Raw genomic sequence first — 17128 nt, forward strand, 5'->3', positions numbered from 1 at the left:
GTCACTCAAATCTCTACATGCTTAAGCAGGGGCGCTCAATCTCAACCTTTATTGGCTAATGATAAAAATTTTCCTGGATACATTTCAGGTTTAGGCTGCTAAACATATTGCATCCCTCAGGCTGAGCAAGGTCGTGTTTTTGTCTCATGATTTCACTAGAATAAGGAAGTCACAAATGCACTAGAACGTATATAGGCTCAACTAAACATTTGGGTCTTCATGCAATTATCAACACAATTCTAACATGGAATCCGAATTTTTTACCAAAATTTTTCTAATTACGTCCTAAATAATACTTTTGGTATGCAAATTTTTTTAAAATTGACTATTATGTAACCAACCCCCTACCCCACACTTATGTGATGCAATGCCCTCATTACATATGATGCATAAAAACATAAAAAAACTAAAGAGGGAATTGGAACAAACTCCCCTGGGATAGTAGTGGATAGGTTGATCACTCTCATTTAAGCTCCAACTTCAATCAACTTTAGACATGGTAACATCTCATCCATGTCTTGGGTGTTTCATCTCGTGTGGGTCGCTCCAAATACGCGAAAATCGGTTTAAGATCTTCAAGAATGGATATGGAAGAATAAGGAAGCAAGTGGTACAAGTATCAGCATCAAATCAGCAGTCTGTCGGCATAAAAATTGAACGACTCGTCGAGTCATATGGTGGACTCGTCGAGTACTAGCGCGCCTTCTCAGAATTTGTGGAAATACAAGGCGACTCGTCGAGTCAGCTTAGTGCACTCGACGAGTTGGCCACTGAACGAAAAATCTTGGTATTTTGCAACTGTTTTAGCCTCTAAAAACTTCTTTAACTCTTCCTCACGTTCGGACTCAATTGCTCATACCCCTAGGACCGGACTCGACACTTTGACATTAAAGTTCCGCTTCCTTGACTCGCTTTCATTCGTGATAACATCTATTTGCTATATCTCTAAACCATCCTAAGCAAGCAATCCTAATTCAATCCTGAAAAATAACTAAAGCAAAAAACCATTAAACACAATAAAATCTCAAACAAGGCATACACACCAAATAAAAAAATAAAAACAAAACAGAAAATTAAAATTGTTTAATTTAAAACACAAAAAAATCAATCTTCATCCTCCTCATCATCATTGGCGGCTCCACTTCCCCCGGCTCCACTTCGTCGCGCACCAATCACCTCATCCCAAGATGGAATAAATGGGTAATTTCCACCATCAATATGTGGGATATTGAAGTGGTCAAACAGTCGTATATGGGATTGGTTGCTAAAGTTCAACCCCCGCGCCATTTGATCCTGTGTCCGCCTCATCTCTACATTGTACCAATCCATTGGTACATCTTCATTCTCGACCGGAATCACCGGCAGCTCATCCTCCACATCCCGCTCTCTTTGTGATCTCACCCTCCTTCCCGGTGCTTCGGGACCAACAACGGGGTCAACATTTGGGATGGCATAATGGCCACCACCATAGTCTTCAATTATCTGTGCTCTTCGGAAAAGAATGGGATTGAACGGAGGTGTCGGGATCAATGTCATGAAGTCCCATGCACCGCGGTTCATCAACCCGAATGAGTTAGCCAATCGGGTGACAAACATTCCACCATGAAATCCGTAACTTTCACATACGAACTCCTTTTTTAACGTTCTTGATATCCACGTGTAGGTAAAAATAATATCTACAACTTTCATTTGGACTCCGTTGGCTAATTCTCGACCGATCTTAAATTTAACAGTACAAGGCGTTTAGACTGTTAAATGACCGCGAAGAATTCGTAACTCCTTTCTACGGACTCCGTTTTTGTCTGTCTTTTTACCATTGAGTCCCTATTAATGAGATCTTCAACTCTCATATAGGTTGCATAAGCCAAAAAACCGCTCGAACTAAAATTCGAGTTTCAGGCTGCACACTACTAAGCCGAATCTTAGAAAAATCATAACTTCTTCATACGAAGTCAGATTTGGGCGTTCTTTTTATGGATTTTCTTGGTTTAACATATTCTACGACTTTTATTTAGACCACTAAAGCTAAATCTTGCTCTATCATAAATTCACTTTTTACGCTTCTCGGTGCCGTGCCGATTCCGTCACGAAACTTCGACGAGTGATAACTTCTTCGTTATAATTCGGATTCCGGCGTTCTTTATATGTACGGGAACCTTGTGACATATACTACAACTTGGTTCAAATTATTTATTCTAAATAATATTTTGTCGAAAAGTCATTTTCGACCCCTATTATCTCTAAATTTACTAGCCTGGATCTACGGGCGTTACAATTATCTACCCTTTAGGATGATTACTGATGTGTGTAAAACTCACTTAGTTTTAATCCTACTTTAATTATCAAATAACACACAAAAGGCAGTGAACCTATCAATTGTGATATAGCTAAATAAGTAGGGTATCGAACACAGGGAACGACAAATTAAATTAAAAACTAATTCTATCTAAATTGATTAAGAAATAGGGGTTTTTCTCTAGTTTTACAAGACTAGAAACTTATTAACTATAACTAATTTGAGACTAGAAAATAACATTTTTACTAGATTCAATAATTGGAAAGGAACTTCTGTTTAGTTCAACTCGGTTAACTCTATGGTTGATTTCAAGGTAATTGTGCAATGGATTAATTCTTTCGTTGGTTACTGATTCAAGTGATTAGGTTCATGTTCACTACCCTAATCCTTAGCAAATAAACTAACTCAAACAGTGGCCAATTGCTTAATTTAATTATATTTACTAGATTAATTATTCGGGTTAAGTTAGACTTGCAATAGCTAATTAATTTATTATTCTTAATTAACCTCTTGTTTGATGGTCATCTTACAAGCTTGCACATGAATTTACTCAATTTCCTTATTAATCCTAGTTTCATATTCATTAATCCTAGAAATATGGTATAGTGGTCACATATCATATGAGGTTGATAATCAATAGATGTTCATGCTAATCAATTATCTTCCTATTAACAGAAAATTAATTATCATTCATACACAAGGTTCTTTAGCAAGCTAAAATAACAAAAATTCACCAACTTAGAATTAATCCTACCAATCAATCAAACCATATTGTCAACTTTGTATCCCCAAATAGAAGTCTAAAGAATTTAGTTCATAACTAAGGTAAATAACAACAAACAAAGAAGTTCAAGTTGCTTAATCATGTTGACAAAACAAAAGGATAAGTAGAATGATGAAATTGTGCCTTAATTACTCCCGGAATTGAATTCTAGCTTTCTTGGTCGACTTCTAGGGTTCTTCTAGCTTCTTATTCGCAGCAAAGCACTTCTGAAACTTCCCAGAATTCTCCTTTATCGATCTGTGGAGTTATCTTTAAATAAGTGTTCCGACTCGCCGAGTCAAGTGGTGACTCGTCGAGTCCCCCTCACATTCTCGTATTGCGATAACTATCTGGACTTCCGAATCATTATCCTTCTGATTCCTCGACCGGACTCGTTGAGTCCATGCTCGACTCAACGAGTAGAAGCCTTTTTTAGGTGTTTTCCTTCTTCATTCCACTCTCGAGCTCCTAACCGCTTCTCTTGCTTCCTTTCGCTTCCGAGCTTCATCTTTGGACTGAAAAACATAATTTCACACTTTTAAGTACCTTTTGTCCATAATATGCGATAATTTAGCTAATATATGAATAAAAACTATACTTAATACACACTAAATATGCACATATCAATTACGTCCCGGAATCATCAACGAAACAGGGCAGTATAATGACTCCATATGTTATCTCTTCATCCTAGGTAATAAATGTAACTTCTATGTTGCTTCAAACAGGTATCTAACTCTTGGACTCCTTGATTGCAAGCGATGCTTGGTCTTGCACCTGCTCATTAGACTTTCAATCATGACCTTCATGTCACAAGCTCATTCTTTATCAGAGACACCTTCTTCTTCTTAGGATAAGTTAATTTGATTGCTACAATTGATCGAGGTGTCATATTCTAATGACCTATTATCGTACGTAACAACGCTTAGGCCCAGGTCTCTTAGAGTCAAATTCCAGAATGAAATATGCCTTCCTTCATGGTCTAATGTGATATAATCACATTTTAACATGTAGCATTTCTAGCTCCCAACTTTTTTTAACAAGGAGCGATACTTCTATTGATCGCTTTGATTTCAATCGTTTGGTTTAAGTCGGACGCTACATCAAACTTGGTTCTCTAAACCACGTAACCTACTCATCGTAGTCGGACTCAATGTGATATGACCACTAGGGTCGGGATAAAAACAATTTTCTTAGTCATTACCGAAACAATGGTAACGACATACTTGAATAAAACGAAATCAATTACTAGCTTCTTGGTAACCTTGTGAATTTCCCTGATCCAAGTGTGAGTCCTATGCTTCCGGTAGTATATGCGTCTACTACCTTTCACACCTACTCATACGCGTCCCAGGTATTGTCTCGCAGTTTTCCAAGTCACCATTCAAGAAAATCACATAACAGTTTAACACACCAGATAACAAAACGAAGATTTTATTATTTCTTGAAACTATTACATAGGTGTTCAAGTTCACCCTAGACTATGCCTCTAATAGGCTACATCATATGGTTGTATCTCTTTGGCTACCTCATAGCTTGATCTTCGGGTATGAATTCCTCATCCTTGGTTCCTCACATTGTTTTCTGCTTCGTCGATGATCATGTGGAATGCCCTTGGCCTTGGTGGCGTGTTTGGCCTTGCTGCCTCGTTTTTCTTTGGGCAATCCCTAGAAATATGCCCTTCATTGTTACATCCATAGCACACCTTCTTGTTGGACGCACACTTTCTGGCGTAATGCCCTATCTTTCCATATTTGTAGCAAGTCACCTCCTCGCTACACTTCCCGTAGTGCTTCTTTTTACACTTTTCGCACCACTTGGCTTCACCTCCTCCTCCTTCATCAATCTTTGAGAATTTCCTTTCTTTGTTAGATTTTGAAGATCCTTCATGCTTCCTTTTCTCGCTAACTTCAGCTCTCTCCAGACCCTTATCTCGTATCTGGGTCTCCACATTCTTAGCAGCCCAGATGGCGGCTTTCAACGTGGTAGTTTGCTTGACCATTGGACCGAAGTCCGCTGGTAATCCAAGGGAAAATTTGTTAACCTTGGAGAGTTCAGTTGGGATGAGGTAAGGAACAAGCTTCATTTTCTCCGTAAAACTTGCAGCATACTCGATGACACTCATCCTTCCCTTCTTTAGATTCTGAAACTCGTTGTTGATCTCCAGAAGATCCTGCTAGGAGAAATACTGCATTTTTAACTGCACCAGAAAATCCTCCCATGACATCTTGCTCGCTTCTCCTTTGGGCATCGAATCGGCTAGTAGCTTCCACCAGCTTAGTACTCCATATTTCAATAAAGGAACCGCGAGAGCGGTCTTCTGCCTGTTGCTACACTCGTAACTCTCAAACATCGTCTCCATCTCAGAGATCCAGTTCATGACTTCCACCGATGTCGGGCTTCCAGATAGACTCGGTGGTTTGGACGCCATGAAATCCTTGTATTTGCATCCACGACCATCATTTCCTCCATCCTGGTGGTTTTGCCTAACTATTGGTGGGTTGGCTTGACCAACAGTCCCACTGTAGTTTCCCTCCTCAGTCTGCCCTTTGTTCAACTCGGGCTGTTCAATCTGTATGGCCGCTTCATCTCGATTTTGCTAGAGCAAACGTCTGGTTTCCTCCATTTGACGATCCAACATTTCCTGGATCATCGCTTGCACTCCGGCCATCGTTATTGGCTCAGCGGTGGCCACGACAACCGGTATTTGCTCAATCACTAGGGGTTGGTTTCGGTTCCCATTTGCATTCACGTTTCCGCTACGGGTCCTTGCAATCTTGATCTATACACCGAATGAGGTGAATCTAGATCTTTATTTAGGATTGACGTTTAAATCATCCTTATCACTCCGAAAAGTTTATATGCTAGTTCTAATATCGTATTCGTACGTTTAGAATCCCAAACACATAAGGTTTCCAGATCCGGTCGGCAACAGACCATAGATCTGATCAAACTATAGCATAACAAATCATTTAGCACATAAAAGCAATTTAGGCATCATTCCTAAATTAAGCTAGTGCTCACACCTCACAATCATCGCTTAACATTCTAAGTTTAAGTCTAGAAATAAATCCATATTCCTAGTTCGCTTAAACTAATGCTCTGATACCAACTGTGACATCCCCATTTTCACGGCCAGAAAAGAATGATTTTGTTTATGCTTTATAAAAATCAGAGTTCTTCTTTTAATAAAAATGTTGTGGAATTCGTTCCCAGAAAAACACGATAAATACGTGATTAAAACATTTTCGAAGAAACGTATTTTATTCATTTTAAAACGTTTGGGATGTCATCGTCAATACAGGAACATAAGCATAAACAGAACTTACATTTATTTACACTAGTGATCTACATCTCTTTAATCTCTCAGTGTAATGTGACTTCATATCAACACCTGTGATATAAATAAACTGAGTGGGTCAGGTTGGGAAACCTGGTGAGTACATAGGGTTTTCAATCCACAATAATATAATTATTATGTTTAAACAATCAAGCAATTAAACCCAATTACCCATCCCCATTATCTTTTTTACTCTTAAGGATCTACCCTAAGAATCAGCTATTTCTCGTTCATTCATTCCTAAGGATTATCCTAAGGAATCGGCACAAAGTCCATCATTGCCACGGTTTACACAACGGGCACTAAGTCTGTATAGTCGCCAAGGTTTAGGCATCAAGTCTGCATGATCACCAAGGTTTAGGCGTCAAGTCTGCATGATCACCAGGGTTTAGGCATCAAGTCTGCATGATCACCAGGGTTTAGAGTACACCGGGTGAACACGTCGTTCACAACACCTACAGGTTGCGAGCCTGCTAGTGTTGCACTGGACAGTCTAGAATAGTCCGTGGTTGTCATCCATACTCTGTTGAATGACGGGGCCATCATTTGGGAAAAAGGTTTCTCACATCGTCCACCTCTCATCCTCACCTCACAGTCTATTTCACCTCTCAACTCATCATCCAACTCATACTCCATCTATTACATCTACCCATGTATTACCCCAACATTATCGTAGATATAAAATACATATCTACAGTTTAAATCATTTAAAACATGTATAAAATTGTTCATCCAGCATAGACAACAAGTATTCAGATAATATGCACACATAGCACGTAATTTATATAAAATACTTCATATCTATGTGTAAGATGAAAGTAACTATGCACTCACTTGAAAAGGTGGTGATTCCGAACTCAGACAGCGCTTCATTTCTTGAAAAAAATAATTTCCTTCGACGAAACCTAGTATTATTACCACTAGAGTTTAGTCTATTATTCACCGAGACTAATTAATAGTCTAGCTATTATTACTATTATATAACCGTTAAATAATACTTATATAACCCATAATAATAGCCTAATTTCTTATTATATGTTCTTAATAACGTTAATATAATTAAATAAAAACTATATTAAAAATAGCGTAGGCGTAGCTCACTTACAACGGGTTTTATAGAAAACCAGGCTTTGCTTGGAGCAGCATTCCCATGCGGAAAAGCTCTTCTTCTCGGAGCCGTCGAGCACTCAGGGGCTTCCGCCTTGTGCTAGGGAGGTTCCCTAGGCTTTTCGGGGGGTTTTGGGGCTAGAGAGAGGTTCTAGAGAGAGAGAGAGAGTAAAGAGAAGAAAGAATGAGAAAGGTGTGAAGAAAATGAGGGTGTGAGATGTCATATTTATAGGGTGAAAATGGCTGAACTTGGTGCCACATGTCACCATCTAGTGGCAAGATTTGGGGAGAAAGCAATGGCCAAGATTGTGCCACATCACCCATTTTCGCACAACACACTTCCAACTTCTAAAATCCGTAACTATCACATACAACCTCCGTTTTTGACGTTCTTTATATCCACGCGTAGGTAAAAATAATATCTACAACTTTCATTTTGACTCCGTCGGCTAATTCTGGACCGATCTTAAATTTAACAGTACGAGGCGTTTAGACTGTTAAATGACCGCGAAGAATTCGTAACTCCTTTATATGGACTCCGTTTTTGTCTGTCTTTTTACCGTTGAGTTCCTATTAATGAGATCTTCAACTCTCATTTAGGTCGCATCAGCCAAAAACCGCTCGAACTAAAATTCGAGTTTCGGGCTGTACACTACTAAGTCGAATCTTAGAAAAATCATAACTTCTTCATACGAAGTCAGATTTGGGCGTTCTTTTTATGGATTTTCTCGGTTTAACATATGCTACGACTTTTATTTAGATCACTAAGGCTAAATATTGTTCTATCATAAATTCACTTTTTACGCTTCCCGGTGCCGTGCCGGTTCCGTCACGAAACTTCGACGAGTGATAACTTATTCGTTATAACTCGGATTTCGGCGTTCTTTATATGTAAGGAAACCTTGTGACATATACTAAAACTTGGTTCAAATTATTTATTATAAATAATATTTTGTCGAAAAGTCATTTTTGACCCCTATTATCTCTAAATTGACTAGTCTGGATCTACGGGCGTTACATTTCATCTGATGGACATCATTTCTTTCTATTATGTGTTGATCATCATACTAGATTTATGTCGATATTTCCCATGTCTGACAAGTTTGATGTACACAATCTCTTTAAAACCATTGTTACAACAGTTGAATGAGAATTTTTAACTAATTTTAAGAAAGGGCAAACTGATTGGGGTGGTGAATTTTGCAACACCTCAACCTTCCTTACCAGGCTTGGAATTGTTCACCTACGGTCATGCCCACACACCAGTGCTCAAATCGGATTTATTGAACGACGACACAGACATGTCGTTGTGTTGAAATCGACCTAGCCTTAATGGCTCATTCTAGTACTCCTAAAAGGTTTTGGCATTTTGCTTTTGAAACGACTATTTACCTCATAAATCAGATGCCCTCTTGCACCTCTATGAACTTATCACCATTTCAACTCGTCTTTCAAAGACCTCCCGACTATTCATTTATAAGGGTATTTGGTTCCTTATGCTTTCCATATCTTCACCCTTATAACAGTCGTAAAATGGATTTCCGAGCCACTCATTGTCTTTTTCTTGGCGACATCACATTCCATCATGGTTACCAATGCCTTGATCTCTCCACCAATAGAATATATATTGCCCGACACATTCGTTTCAACGAATCCTCCTTTCCCCTTAGTACATCTCCTACAACCGCCACCACCTCCACACCCGATGTATCACCACCGTCAGTCTCCACTCCGCAACCAACATCGAATCCAACCCCAACCCTACCTAACCCACCTCAAACTATACCAGCAAATCTCTGCTATAACCCAAAACAACGAGTACGTTATCAGCCTAGTGCTCATCATGTTACCATTACTATTACTAAACCCACTGAACCTACGTCTTTTTCGGTTGCCAACAAATCACCTAAGTAGCACAAAGCCATGGAAGAATAATGCAATGCCTTAAAAAAAAATGCCACATAGTCCATGGGATCTGAAATACTATCATTATTGATTGTAAGTGAGTTTACAGGTTAAAACGTGAAAAAGATGGCGCCATCACTCGCTAGAAAGCACGGTTCATTGCAAAGGGATTTCGTCAGCAACTAGGGATAAATTACCATGAGACGCTCAGCCCTGTTGTCAAGTCAACCACCATCCGATTTGTACTCTCTCTTGCTATGATATAAAACTGGCCTCATCAACAACTAGATGTTTAAAAGGCCTTCTTACATGACAATCTAGAAGAAATGGGATATATGAAACAACCTCCTGTATTCGTTGATACATAACATCTGAATCACGTGTGCTTACTCCACAAATCTATATATGGCCTCAAGCAAGCTCCTAGGGCCTAGTTTTAGCGCCTTAAACACATCATCCATCTTCTCGGCTTCAAAGGGTTCAAGACCGATCCTTCCCTATTCATTTATTCTCATGCCGGTACAACTTTATACATGCTGATTTACGTTGATGATCTCATTCTTATGGGAAACAATACCGCTCTTATTAATAAAGTCATTCAACAAATTGTTGCCATGTTTGCTATCAAATATCTAGGCTCTCTATCATATTTTCTAGGCATTGAAATTGTTCCAAGAGGGTCTGACATCATCCTCTCTCAACGAAAATACATTTTGGAATTTCTCAAAGATGTTGGTTTGTCAGAATCTAAGCCAACTCCATCTCTGATGAACACCTTTAGCCCTCTGACAGCCAATGACAACCCTCTCTTTTCCGATCTGGTACAGTATCACCAAGTTGTTGGAGCCCTTCAGTATGTGTCCTTATCCAGGCCAGACATTACCTTTGTCGTCAACATGGTATGTCAGTTCATGTATGCTCCGACTAACAACCATTGATCTTCTGTCAAGCGGATTCTTCGCTACCTTCATGGTACTGTTGATCATGGCATGCTTATTCGCCAAACCTCAAGTACTTAAGCGTTTACCGATTCTGTTTGGCAAGGATCAAATACCTTAACTGCCTTTTTTGGATGCTAACAGATGACCGTTGGTTCACAGGGGGATTTGCAATATATCTTGGTTCCAGTTTAATATCTTGGACTGCAAGGAAACAACGAAACGTATCTAGATCTTCAACAGAGTCGGAGTACAAGGCTCTTGCTGACACGGTTGCCGAGCTCACCTGGCTTCAATCTCTTCTTCGAGAGCTTGGTGTTAACAACTCTAAACCCCGCAGTCTTGTGGTGTGATAACCTTGGGGCAACTTATCTCTCAGCTAATCCAATGTTTAATGCTCGCACAAAGCATGTGGAAGTTGACTTCCACTTTGTCAGAGAAAAGGTTGCAAATAAAGATCTCCAAGTCCGGCTCATCTATACACATGATCAAATAGCTGACATCTTCACAAAGCTACTGCCAACTCAATGATTCATACAACTAAGATCCAAGCTGCAGGTCTTTCCCCGCTCTTAGCTTGTGGGAGCGTATTAGACAATAATAAATTGATTGAAATTTTAACAGGTTGGAGAGGGTGGTTGTCTTTCTTGCGGTGAATCTTGTCTCTCATCTCACACATTGATCCTCTGATACTCTTTTATATCTTCTATCTTATTCTTTGTCGATTATGTTTTTTTTATCGCAAAGTTGTAAAGATTTTTTTTTTCAAAATCATTCATTATATGACAAGTATATATTGTAATTTTTTCTTATTAGAGACGTGTTTGAGTTGATCATTTCTTTATTTTCTTTTTCTGATTCAAAACTGTTTTCTGATTTTTGTTTTAATATTTTGAATGAAAGTGTATTCTTAAGTCCACCCTTTTTTTTTCTAGAATGTAGAGCTAAAATTAGTTGGTTGCACTCTAAATATTCTTCCATCATTTTGTTATGAGATTCATTGTCTTAGTTTTCAAACTTATTTTCCGTTTGCTTTACTCGGAATACGTAATAATAGGAGGAGAATCTGTATATAGCATGCTTGTTCTACAGTAATGGATGAGAAGAAAAGCTAATTAAAAAACAACATTATTTATATAAAACTAACTCAATAATACAAACTTGTATTATTCACAAAATGATAAAACTTCCAGCAAAAGAACACCACATCCTAACAGCTCGAATGGACCATTGTCAAAAACAGCCACCTAGTTCCATTCACATTGTAGTCGCACTAGCTAGCTATAACATGAAATCTTCAAACTCAAAGCTTTCTGGAATCTCAAATTTAAACATGCTGCAGTAAGTTTCTCTGTCATCCTCAGTGGAGCTGCTGTTGACGAAAGTTGACGATGAGTTCAATGGCGTAGGACTTGACATGGGCGTTGATAAAACCGAATCAAAGTTGAAGTTCTGGCTTGTAGGGTTGTATTTCTTTTCTACACTTGATGGCTCGAAACTCGAGGTCTCTGATGTCTGTGCCCTATATTGATCACTTTGCGTTTCGATTGGAAGTGTAACAAGATCATTCGATATGCATGGGGGCATGAAATTTCCATCAACAACTTGCCCATTCATGTTAACCATGTTAGGTGAAAAATACTGATCACTGTGACTCTCTTGATTCAAAAGGTGACTACTTGGAACACTTGTTGGAATGGAAGTGCAGTTTGGAAGCTGGTGATGAAGAGTTTGGTTCATAGGATTCATTTGGTTATTGAAAAACAAATCTTGGTTTTCTTGATTCGAAGATGTGGCTAATAGAGTGGCAAGTCTAAGAACTTCGGGATTTACAAGCGTATGGAGGTTCAAAAGGTTTGAAAGATTTAGTTGAGCTGAGTTGAGTATGGAAGAAAGGTCCATGAGTTCTAAACGAGGACTATGAGTCACTGGATCGATTCCATTTCTGAGTAGCCTCTTCCGAATGTGGGTGTTCCAGTAGTTTTTGATTTCATTATCGGTTCTTCCAGGTAAACGAGCAGCAATTGCTGACCACCTATATATAATTCAGGGAACTATGAGATAAGAACACGACAAAAGTTCAATCGACATTTAAACAAGTGAAAAAGTTGAATATTGTTCTTCTATACTCATCAATTTCCGTATATTACAAATTTGTCTTTTAAAATGATGCGCAAACCATCACTATTGAACTGGGTATCATTTTTTTGAGAAGATTACTTATTCGAAATCATGGAATCAATATTCTACAATATTGATGAATATTTGTAAGGTAAACTTACTTATTCCCCAGCATACTGTGTAGTTGAATGATAGTTTCTTCTTCTTCAAATGAGAATCTTCCTCTTTTGATATCAGGCCTCAAGTAATTTGTCCAACGAAGACGACAACTTTTTCCACATCGTTGAAGTCCTGTGTAGATAAAAGGGTTTCTTTTTAGTGAAAAGAAATTAATCTATATTCGTTCATCCGATTGAGCATAAAAGAAAAAGGAAATTAAAAGATCAATTAACGAATGCATGGAGACATTAATTAATTTACCAGCGTTCTTGGGAAGGGTTCGCCAATTACCAGGTCCATGAAGTTGAATATATTCCATGAGTTTGAGATCCTCCTCTTGTGTCCATGGACCTTTCTTGAGTCCGTTTTTATCACAACATGGTGATCTTCCCATTGTTCAGTGTTAACGTACGTTCTATCAGTGAGTTTCTAGATGATCTTGAAACAGAAAAGACCGAGTACAAGAGAGAGAGATAAAGGGAAAGAGACGTTGAATAGAACGATAGAAGATTAATAAGCTAAAGAGAAAAGCGAAACTTGTAGGTCCAAAAGGAAGATGACTTATCCCATATATATATAGATGAAGCGGACTCATGTTGCAATAGTTACGAAGTCAATATGATTTGGCGCCGGCCTGTGATCTACAGTCAACCTCTCTCTATCTCTTTGTTTGTATTAGGGTGAAAAGTTGAAAAATGGAAAAAAGCTGGAGATAAAATGACATGGAGAGGATGTAAGAAAATGAAGGTAATGTATGATTGGACATGGATGACAAATGTCGAGTTGTTGATGGAATTGACTTTTTGTTTACGTTTGACCTTTAAAAAATGATGATTTTATGGTGGGTAAGGTTGTTATATCCTCTACCAGTTGTGATGAAATGTTTCCGTGGTTTCTTCTTCTTGCTTCCCACGAAAAATACGTTTTGGATTCGTTTATGGAAATGAGAGAAGTCACTGTTTGTTTGACGTTTGAATTTCATCACTATGGACCCATTAATTATACCTCGACGTGTCAACTTTAATATACCTTTGATACCCATATTGAGACCACACATTTTATAAGGATTATGTGGTTTAAACTTTGAATGCAATAAAGAAAATATGTAAGTCAAGTTTATATATGTTTCTTGGTAAGAAAATCTATTAACCTCATCATAGGCTATAAATTATCATACGTAAATTGTAGAAAAATGCATGCAAGATCATAGTAAATGTAAAGATGAGTATATGTTAAGATTATCATAAAACTTTAAATCAATGAAAATCCATATATTGTAATACTTGTAACTTGTAAAATAGAACATTCAGATGTAGATACTCTTCCCATTAAAAATACCAAGTTAATAATTGTGTTGTGTTACACATTCTTTCATGAATTTTCTATCCATTAGGTTAATTCCCATGCATGTTCATGTAGTGATTAGGTGGTCAATTTAAATATCTTAATCTTAACATTAGTTTTTGGGATTTCCTTGATGAATCAGACATTTTTTTATAGAATCCATTATAAAACGACGCTCTATATGTAGCTCATTTATTAAAATAAATATTGTTTTATTCATGTTCTATATATCAACCTGCACCCTAGATAATGCAAATAACTCATTGTATACATGAACATTTCATGTTTGGTGGTCAAACTTTTTTTGACCAAAAGAACAGGGTGGTTCAGTTTCATCTTAAAACATTGTTCATTCATATAAAAGAAATGAATTATTGAAGTGCAGTACTTGTTTTAAGCCACAAAACAAATGTCAACTAAGATTTGATTAATATAAAAAAATTGCATGCAATCCAGAACCCCATATCGCACTCAATGCATGCTTTCCACATATTAATTTATCTAATAAAATAATAAGTAAAATATAATATAAACATAAAAGATACGAGTTGGATAGGTTCCATATATATTATATCGAATGATTTATTTCCTAAATGGATTGAATCGGGCACTGTTTATCTCGTCGACTTCTGTCCTTAGATTGTACATTATCATGACTAAGTAAACTTATTATGTAAAATTATAACATTAATTAGTTACCATAATAATCTATTTTTAAATAGAAAGATATGGGACGTTTAAGTATTTAGATACATCATACACGTATGACATATTTGACCCTGAACCACTTTATAATCTTTTTATGTTACCTAAAATGTTAAATTTGACTCTTTGTTAATAAAAAAAACATATAAACATGACTCGTTTCCATACATCTATCAAAATTCCAATATTTACACTCTACTCAAAAAAGCTATGTATTAATACATTGTCTAATAATATATTTAATTAATTTCAAAGTATAAATAAAACTAACATTAAATAAATAATCTTGTTACAAAACTTCTGTTAATTATTTACTAAAACGAAAATTAAAAAGTGTAGCTTTTTAAGAGGCCATATCTTCTGATGTTGGGGACCACGCAATAGTCAACGCTTGTGAATGGAACACGTATACCATGACAAGTGTCCTTACGAAATTATATAATGTTTCGGCTGATACAACTCGTAAACACCTGGCAATGTTTTGACCAATTTGGAGCGATTTCTATCTACAGCATACCACATTTAGAAACCCACACTTTATGGTTCTTGTTAAAAAAATACATACACCCTTTTTATCTATTGTTTCTACTTAAATTCTTATACTAAAATCATAAAATTTGAAATCTATCTTTATTATAATAGTTTTTACTTTAATGTTTATCGTTGATACAATGAGTATGGAGAAGCATTTAAGGATATTATGGAGAAACATTAAAGGATATTTGATTTCTCTTGTTAAAATTATGAAAATTAAATATCTTTCTATCCTTTAATTTTGAAACTTTGTCTTGATCTAGCGTGATAGAAATTTTGAAACTTTGTCTTGATCTAGTGTGATAGAAATAAAATATAGAATGATATTTGATTTCTTTAAAATTATAAGTACTTTCAAAAAAATATATGAAAAATTAAATATTATCCTTTCTTTTGTTTTTACTTTCTATTCATATAAAATAATGATATAAGAAATCAATTAACTATATTTAAAAAAATTTGCAGAAAAATCATAATATTTTAAGAAAAGTTTTAATAATATTCTATTTTTATTTTTTTTAATAGAAAAGTTCCAACTATTTAACTTTTTAAATGGAAAACCCAAGAAACCGACTAATTTATTCATTTTAATCCTTTTTAACTTGTTCAAAAGATTATAGTACTAGATTGTTAACTTTTGCAAAATAATGAGATTTTTATGTAGATTTCATCAAAATTTGGATATAATGTATAAACAAATTTTTTACATATTTATATGTATATTTATGTATTAATGTATATTTTAACTTTTTGTATGTATATGTTTATGTATTTTTATGTATTTTAAATGTATAAAAAGTATTTTTTATATAATTATATATATTTTTAAGTATTTTACATTTTTATGTGTTATTTTTTCTGTAGTACGTATTTATGTATATGTTTATATATTTGTATGTATTTTAAATATATAAACATATATTTTTATATAAATGTTTATTTATTTTTAAAGAATTCTCGGGCCTTTTCCAAAATTTCGTACTTTTTCAAACGTATTTCACTCTATGAGGTGAAGAGATTTTATTAAAAAACAAAAAACACATAAATGAACAACATAGTATGAATGGAGAAGGAGACTTTCATTCAATAAACATATCTTAATGAAGATAATGATCTAAGACACATAAATGAACAATGTTTGGCTATTAATATTCCACACTTAATTTATTCAAAATGTATTATTTTATATAGACATTTATACATATAAATACGTAAACATCTAAATAAAAAGATGCATTTATACATTTAAAATACATAAAAATATATAAAAATCTATAAAACTCTATATAAAAAACCTAAAAAATTCATAAATACATATAAATACGTAATAAATAAAAAATAACACATAAAACACATAAAAATATGTAAAATACTTTAAAATACATATAAATACGTAAAAAAAATTATGTTTATATATTTACAATACATAAAAATAAACATCTCTGAAAAAAACTTAAAAAATAAATAAATATGTAAAAATACATAGAAATACATAATACATAAAAATAACACATACAAAACATAAAAAATTTTAAATACATAAAAATACATATAAATAGGTAAAGGAAAATATATTTATACATTTAAAATACATAAAAATATATAAAATTCATATAATAAACTCTAATAAATACATAAACACGTAATACATAAAAAATAACACATAAAAAATCATAAAGGAAATATGTAAATTAACTAAAAGTACATATAAATATGTAAAGAAATATATCTATACATTTAAAATATATGAAAATACGTAAACATATACATATAAAAACTTTGAAAAATACGTAAATACGTAAAAATACATATAAACAGGTAAAAAAATACGTTTATACATTGTATACAAATTTTGATAAAATCTACAGAAATATCTCATTATTTTGCAAAAGTTGACGATTTGGTCCAATGACCTG

At 35.2% G+C, this 17128-nt stretch overlaps 1 protein-coding gene across 1 annotated transcript; it reads right to left on the reverse strand.

Moving 5' to 3' along the window:
* Window positions 1–11461: 11461 nt before the first annotated feature.
* LOC145009192 (transcription factor MYB41-like) lies at window positions 11462–13154 on the reverse strand. The gene is made up of 3 exons (XM_078967869.1): window positions 12891–13154; window positions 12632–12761; window positions 11462–12384 (listed from the first exon to the last, which is right to left on the reverse strand). Exons 1-3 carry the CDS (start codon window positions 13021–13023, stop codon window positions 11631–11633), a joined length of 1017 nt encoding a protein of 338 aa, XP_078823995.1. The 5' UTR covers window positions 13024–13154; the 3' UTR covers window positions 11462–11630.
* Between the last annotated feature and the right edge of the window lie 3974 nt (window positions 13155–17128).

Source organism: Lactuca saligna, chromosome 8 (genome assembly GCF_052625555.1).
Source record: "Lactuca saligna cultivar CGN05327 chromosome 8, ASM5262555v1, whole genome shotgun sequence".
Classification (NCBI taxonomy): domain Eukaryota; kingdom Viridiplantae; phylum Streptophyta; class Magnoliopsida; order Asterales; family Asteraceae; genus Lactuca; species Lactuca saligna.